Here is an 8,022-nt window from a genome sequence, read left to right as displayed (position 1 = left end):
CCTGACATTAGTGGCATTTTTGTATCTACCGGATGCAATCTGTCTCCATGGTCATCCAAAAATATCCGGCTCTGAGTATTTTCTTGGCTAGAACAAAACCATTTATATGTGGTCTACAAGTTCGGCATGTATTTCTTCAAGCAATCTGGAAGTTGCCTTTGCGTCAACACACCTTACCTACCCTAGATCAGGGGTTCTTCTGTACTGGGTCCCTCCGCTTTGGAAGAAGTGATTGGCTAGTGTGTGCGCTTCTAAAAGTGGTTTGCCTACTCTGGTTATTCTCCTCTTGTCAAATATTCTTTGATGTCATGGAACCAAGGATTTCCATCTGTCTACTCTTCAACATGAGCACAATAAGCCGGTTGATTGTGGATCCTCACCGGGATGGAATTAATGAAATTCTTGTCTGGATGTTGTATCATTGATGACAAAGTGTCCAGTGCGTTTGCAAACGCATTTTGAATTCTAGGTACTTGCTTGAATTCTATCTTTGTGAATCTTTTCATCAATTCCTGCACATGATACAAGTATGGTAGTATCTTGGTGTTCTTCGTAGCCCATTCTCCTTGAACTTGATGTATCAGAAGATCCGAATCACTGATTACCACCAGTTCTTGTATATTCATATCGATGGCCAAATTAGCCTCATGATGTAAGCCTCATATTCTGCCATGTTGTTGGTGCATGGAAACCTAAGCTTTGCGAATACAGGCCCTTATAGAACATCATCCAACCGCTCCAATGCCCACTCCTTTGAAGTTTGTAGCTCCATTAAAGAACATCCTCCAACCATCGTACGCTTCAGTAATGTCCTCTCCTACGAATGATACATCTTCATCAGGAAAATATGTTTTCAAAGGTTTATATTCTCTTCCCACAGGATTTTTAGCAAGATGGTCTGCCAATGCTTGTCCTTTGACTACCTTCTGAGTTACATAGACGATATCAAACTCACTTAACAGTATCTTTTACTTGGCTAACTTCGCAGTCGGCATGGGCTTCTAAAATATGTACTGCAGATGGTCCATCCTGGATATGAGGTACGTGGTATAGGTATAGAAGTAATGTCTCAATTTCTGAGCCGTCCAAGTCAATTTCTGAGCGTTCCAACAGAGAATATCGTGCTTTGTAAGGTGTGAACTTCTTACTCAAGTAGTATATGGCTTTCTCCCTTCTCCTTGTCTCGTCATGTTGTCCCAAAACACATCTGAAAGCTCCATCTAATAAAGATAGATAGAGTAGCAAAGGTCTCCCAAGTTCTGGAGGGACTAGGACTAGTAGTGTGGACAGGCACTCCTTGATTTTGTCGAAAGCCTTCTCACGATTTTCGGTACAACTTGTTTCAGCATCTTTCCTCAACATCTTAAAGATGGGTTCACATATGATTGTGGACTGTGCTATGAAGCGACTGATATATATATAAGATGTCCTAGAAAGCTCATCACGTCCTTCTTGCTCTTTGGTGGCAGTAATTCTTGAATAGCCTTAGCTTTGGACGGGTCCAACTCAATTCCCCGATAGCTGACAATGAATCCTAATAACTTTCCTGTGGGAACCCCGAATGCACATTTTGTTGGGTTCAGTTTTAAGTTGTACCTCCTTAACCTGTCAAAGAACTTTCTCAAGTCTTCTATGAGATCTACGACCCTCTTGAATTTGATAATGACGTCATAAACATACACCTTTATTTCCTTGTGTATCATATCATGGAAGATGGTTGTCATGACTCTCATGTAAGTGGACCCAGCATTCTTTAGACCAAATGGCATCATCTTGTAGCATTACACCCCCATGGTGTAATAAAAGTTGTTTTCTCTGCGTCTTCTTCATCCATCCAGAACTGGTGATAACCCGCGAAGTAATCTACAAAGGATTGGAGCTTATACTTGGCGCAATTGTCGATCAGGATGTGTATATTTGGTCGTGAAAGTCGTCCTTGGGACTTGGTCTATTTAAGTCTCGATAGTCAACACATACTCTGACTTTCCCATCTTTCTTCAGAACTGGTACAATGTTGGCTAACCAGGTCGGGTACTCAACTACCCTGAGGACATTGGCCTTGATCTACTTAATGACCTCCTCATTGATTTTCAGGCTCATGTCTAGTTTGAACTTTCTGAGTTTCTGCTTCACTGGCGGACACATCGGATTGGTAGGTAATCTGTGAGCCACTATGGATATGCTCAAACCGGTCATGTCATCATATGACCATGCAAAGATATCCTTGTATTCCTTCAATAAATTAATGTACTCCTTCCCTGACGGTGATAAGTGAATGCTTACGCAAGTCTCCTTGATAGTTTCGGCGTCTCCCAAATTTACTACTTCAGTTTCATCCAGGTTGGACTTAGGCTTATTCTCAAAGTTCTCTACATCTCGAACAATTTCCTCAGGTATTTCATCTTCTTCCTCCGAGTCAATATCCTTATATTGCGTTGTCTTATTACATGTCACAGTCATCGGTTCATCAGGAAAAGTAATAATAAAGCTGTAGAAAGAAAAGTGTGAAAGATAATAATGAATAATAAATAGCAATGCATTTGATTAAATTTTGAAAGTATCCAAAACAAGTATGGCTCGATGAATCGAGCAATTTTTTTGAAACAAGTGTGTCTTTAAAACAAAATTACTGAAAACATCTGAAATGCCTAGCATGGCTATAGAAATAAATTAGGCTAAGTGCCAAGCTACCTAGGGACTCGGCGGGACCGGGATGGTGTGGTGGTCTAATTCCTGAGTATGACTCCTTTCCCCACAGTCTGAATGGTGAGGCCTTCTTCCCCCTCCTCCTCCATTATCGCACTGCAGTCCATATCCTCGTCCTCTAGAAACAAATTCCTCAACCCAGCTAAGGCTTCTTCCTCTGTAGTTTCCCATATTGTGTCATCCTGGTGAAAAGTCTGACCCAGATGTGGCACTGGTTGCTCGAGAGGGTAATAAGGTCCACTCCATGAAGGGGACCAATCATCATACTCTTGCCATGTATACTGGTATCCGATCCCGAAGGTTGTACTATGACGTTTCAGCTGTATTGGTTTAGTAATGCCCTGAAGATTCTTCCCAAGTCCTTTGACAGGTTTATACCCAGACCATGCCAATATGCTTTCTATTTTGTTACTCCACCATTTGTCTTTCTCAACTGCATTGACATGTTCGATTTGGTGATAAGTTTCCCCTCCTAGCCTTCTTTTGTTCCCGATATCTGGGATGGTTTGACTAGTGTAAATAGGATTACTTCCATCTCCGTGAATGATCACCTCCTGATGGTTCCATTCGAACTTCACGGCCTGGTGTAGTGTGGAATCTACAGCCCTAGCGGCATGTATCCAAGGTCGACCCAACAGAAGATTGTATGTAGCTGATATGTCAAGCACTTGGAAATCAACATCAAACCAAGTTGGCCCCATATGTAGACAAATTTTAATCTCCCCAATTATGGCCCTTTGAGACCCATCAAAGGCTTTCACGTTCATACTTCCTACCCGTATTTCATGGAAACCTTTTTCCAATCTTTTCAGAGTATCCAGTGGACAAATGTTGAGGCTTGAACCTCTATCGATCAGGACTCTAGCAATGAATTTATCTTCAAATTGTACCGTGATATGCAATGCTCGGTTGTGATTCAATCCTTCAGGCGGTAATTCATCCTAGTGGAAGGTGATTTTATGGCTTTCCAGCACTTTCCCCGCCATATTGGCCATTTCTCCGCAAGTGATATTGTTGGGCACGTAATATTCATTTAACACCTTCATCAAAGCATTCTTGTGCGCCTTTGAATTTTGCAATAGTGATAGGATGGATATCTGAGCGGGGGTTTTGTTCAAATGATCAATAACGGAGTATTCCCTCGCCTGTACTTTCCTCCAAAGATCATCCGGTCTAGTTTCGATGATAGGTTGTTTAGTAGCAGCCTCCTTACTCGATCCTCCCAAGTGTTCATGTGTATAGATCCTTCTAGTTCTGGTCATTCTTTGTGCACCATTAGATTCTTTCATTTTTGCTTTTCCCTTTCCCCTAGCTTCTGAAACGTAATCCCAGGGGATGGCCTTGGAATTGAAAGGAGATGTGTTTGACATTGTCATTATGAAAGAGATGGTCACTTCTACCTTAAATAGAGCAGGTGTTGTAGACGGAGCTATCTCTATCTCAAATAGAACTGATGCAGTTACATCAACCTCTACTGACGATTGTGTCTGTACTATAATAGGAGTGAGTGTGACTGCAGGTTTTAAGTCATCGCCTTCCCGAATAATCCCGATTGACCCCTGAGGATCCTATTATTCATTCGTCTCTATCACATGTATCCCATCGCCCCTATGATCTGAGAGAGGATTGTTGCGGACGTTGGGTGTAGCTTCTTTGGCCTGCATGACCTTGTTGTCAATCAATGTCTAGATTTTATCTTTCAACGTTCAACACTCATCAATGGTGTGCCCCTTCATACCAGAATTATTTGCACATGTTTTGTTTGGGTTGACCCATTGGGATGATTTCTCCACTGCCACAGCAGGAATAGGAGTGACATAACCAACGACCTTCAACCTTTCGTACAGTTGGTCGATGGGTTCAACAATAGCAGTGTATTGTTTGGGTGGTTTGCGATCAAATTTAGGTCGGGGTTTCTGGTAATTTGGATGAGTTGGAGGTGAATGATAGTAGGCTGGCTGGGTGTTATAGGTATGATAAGCGGTGGAGGGTTGAGAATATCTGGGAGATGAGGGTTGGTATGTGGGTGGAGGCATTTGGTATATGGGTGGAAGTGTTTGGTATGTGAGTGGATGTGTTTGGTATGTGAGTGGAGGTGTTTGGTATGTGAACCACCATTACTGCCCCCATGTCTTTCTTCTTTGATATGCCTCCTGATTGCAATGCTTTGTTTGTGGCCTGTAGTGCCTCGAAATTTGTCACCATCCCTTTTTTGATACCCTCTTCAATCCTTTCCCTAAGTTTGATGATATCAGAGAACTTGTGATTCTCGATAACCATTAGCCTCTCATAATACTATGGATCATGTGCCCTGATGAAGAACTTGTTCATTTGTTCTTCTTCTAGTGCTGGTCTGACCTTGGCTGCTTCTGACCTCCATCGAGTAGCATACTCGCAGAATGTCTCAGTTGGCTTCTTCTTTAAATTCTTGATGTAGAAGACATCCGGTGCATTCTCCGTGTTGAACCTGAATCGGTCAATAAATTCTGATGCCATACTCACCCAATTGGCCCACTTCTTAGGGTTGTGGCTTATGTACCAGGGCAGGGCATATCCGGTAAGACTTCTCATAAAGAGCTTCATTCGGATCCTTTCATCTTTTTCGACCCCACGAGCTTGTCATATTATGTTCTCAAATGAACCTTAGGATCACCTATTCCATCACACATTTCGAACTTGGGAGGTTTGTAACCCTCCGACAGTTCCAACTCCGGTTGTATGCATAGGTCCTCATAATTCAGACCTTCTATCCCTTTGCCTCCTTCGACACCCTAAACTCGACTTGTCAATTTGTTGAGTTCCTCATCCATTTTCCTGATAAACAGGTCCTTCTTAGCAGATTCTGGTATATCGGAGATTGGTTGAGTAGAGTGAGGTACAGTTTTCACATATATATGGTTGTTTTGGTGAGTACTAGAGACTTGGGGTATGTGACTTGGGGTGATCGTTGGTTGAGTTCTGAGGATCGGGAATGGGTTGTGGTATGTTCTGAAGAGTGTGATAGGTGGTGGCTTGTGGGTATTGGATAGGCTGATGATGGTGTTGGTATCGGTAAGGGATTGAGATTTTGAGGTGGAGTTGCATATTGATGTGGTGTGGGAGGGTTTTGTGGATGCTAGTTTGGTGTATTTTGGGGAGGCGCTAGATTTTTTGTATTTTTTTGGTTGATATCGGGGATGTTCAGGGTGAGGGAGAGGTTTGCTAAGTTGCGGACCTGCTCAAGTTCTCTTGTAACTCTAGTATCTTTTGTTCCAACCTCAAAAGCGAGTCATTTGATCCCGGAGTACTCCGACCGTCTGAAGTTTCCGCATTCTCACCATTCTCCTTTCAAATACCACTTAAGTCATCCATCTTAGCTTTCCCTCTGCTTATCATATTACTTGGAGGAGGAGGAGGTGGAGGGCCTCTAGATTTGGTGTGATATCCTGATGATGCCAGTATGTGCGAACCAACCTTAGGGGATGGAAATAATAAGGAATAAAGAAAAACAAAAGGTAAACAAGTCAGTAAAGGTTCTGAAAAGTTTGCAGTATTTAAACATATATTGTGAGAATGTAAATTCGCTTCCTAATTTGGAAGCCTCGTTGTGCCTGAAGTAGACCTAGCGACAAATAGATTTGGAGAAATTCAGTGCCAATAATTGCCTCATTTCATTAATGTAAAAATAGACGACCCCAAAACAACACTAAATAAGATATTGTCACTAATGGCTCTTGGCCTTATTACATTTTAAAAAAGCAAGTAAACCTAATCTAGTTGGTCCTATAAGGACCCTATCCAGACTGAATGCTCTTGTCGATCAGGTCCCTCAGTTCGCGCAGGTTCAGCAGTAAGAATGACCTTGCCAAATGTCCTCCTTCGTTTCCTTCAGTGTTCTGGCAATCGGTAACTATCTTTCTCATTTTTCCTTCCAATTCCATCAGACTATACTCCAGATATTCCAACCTTTCACTGGATTTAACATCCCTCTCTTTCCACTCATTGATCATTTCCATGTTGGCCTTATGCTGCTCCACGTGCTCAGCTTCCGACTCACGAATTTTTTTGTGCAGCTTGTTATACTTCACCTGTGCTTCGGCAACTTCGTCTATGACCCTGTTTCCTGGACCAACTCTTTGCTCGAAGATTCCTGCTATGTTATCATCCAACCATAAGGGGTAGAAGTATGAGTGACCCACATGATATTAGTCCGGCTCGATGGTATCCTTTTCCACGATAATTTTCAAGTTCCACATGTGTTGTGCTTCATTCTTATATGGGATGGCGTCACCCTGAAAATCGGCTATGAAGTGACTCATTTTAGCGACTCGCGGTATGACCTGTCTCCTTCCTGTCTGTCTCATAGCCTTGAGGGGAGCATAAGGGTATATGCCCATTAACCCAATCAACACCAAGTGTGAAACATCCCTGGATCTGATGATGAACTTGTCGGTGGGGAACCACTCGACCATCCATTGAACCTGGTCCTCAGTTAACTTGTTGAAAAACTGCACCCATCCTATAGCATCCTTAGGTTGGGCAAACATGTCTGGAATATAGGTCATTCTCTTAGGATGATGAAATGCTATGTGATCATTCCACGGCCTTCGCGGAAATTCCTAACGGTATTGACCCTTTTGGAGATGTTCTAGCAGCCAAACTTGCAGCAGCAAATTGCAACCCACAAAGAATCTGAACCCCGTCTGAGAGCGTTTCAAGGCACATTACATATCTGCAATGATCGTAGGGACAATGGTATATGTCTTCCCCTCGATCCCGACCATCAAAGTTTTGGCCACCATGGCCAGCCTGGTGTGGATTCTGTCCCCTTGGATCAGGAACACTAGCACGCCCAAGAAACACACAATGAACACAAAGACCCAATGATGAACCCAACCCAAGTAGGTGATGGAGAACTCTTTATCAAAAATATAGTAAGAGCTACAGTGACCGTATCGTTCATGGAGGAAGTCGAAGGGTATGTAGGAGTTCTTTAGGCACTCCAAGTCATCATTCTTCTTTAATCCCATCATCCTTAGAAACCTCTTAGTGGTGTGATCATCTGGTGCTAATAAACCAGGGTTATCCCAAGGTAGCCTAGAAAATCCCCCCTATTTCTTCCAATAGGGGGGTCATTTCTATGTCTCCAAAGTGGAACACAACCCTTTCCTTGTCCCAAAACATGGTGGCAGCCTCGATCAACATTTTGTTTGGCTGAAGATCCAACAGAGAAGGCAAATTTCCTAAGACTCGTTTCACATGATTTTGGTCATTTGAAGGAATATCCCTCCACCAATCTAGCAAAAGTGAAGGTATGCTACCGACCATGCCGAACCT

The 8,022-nt window shown here is 42.7% G+C and overlaps 1 protein-coding gene across 1 annotated transcript; it reads right to left on the bottom strand.

Moving 5' to 3' along the window:
• Nucleotides 1–725: 725 nt before the first annotated feature.
• LOC138887677 (uncharacterized) lies at nt 726–1,362 on the bottom strand. The gene is made up of 2 exons (XM_070169454.1): nt 1,015–1,362; nt 726–926 (listed from the first exon to the last, which is right to left on the bottom strand). The coding sequence occupies exons 1-2, from the start codon at nt 1,360–1,362 to the stop codon at nt 726–728; spliced, it is 549 nt and encodes a 182-aa protein (XP_070025555.1).
• Nucleotides 1,363–8,022: the final 6,660 nt, after the last annotated feature.

Source organism: Nicotiana sylvestris, chromosome 3 (genome assembly GCF_000393655.2).
Source record: "Nicotiana sylvestris chromosome 3, ASM39365v2, whole genome shotgun sequence".
Classification (NCBI taxonomy): domain Eukaryota; kingdom Viridiplantae; phylum Streptophyta; class Magnoliopsida; order Solanales; family Solanaceae; genus Nicotiana; species Nicotiana sylvestris.
The sequence above is the reverse complement of the archived record's forward strand: the minus strand, read 5'-3'. Positions and strand labels throughout refer to the sequence as shown.

Coding starts and splice junctions, on each gene's coding strand:
- LOC138887677 (XM_070169454.1), bottom strand. CDS start 1,362: ATGTTGAGGAAAGATGCTGAAACAAGTTGTACCGAAAATCGTGAGAAG. Junction 927..1,014: donor TCCAGGATGGACCATCTGCA/GTACATATTTTA, acceptor TATGTAACTCAG/AAGGTAGTCAAAGGACAAGC.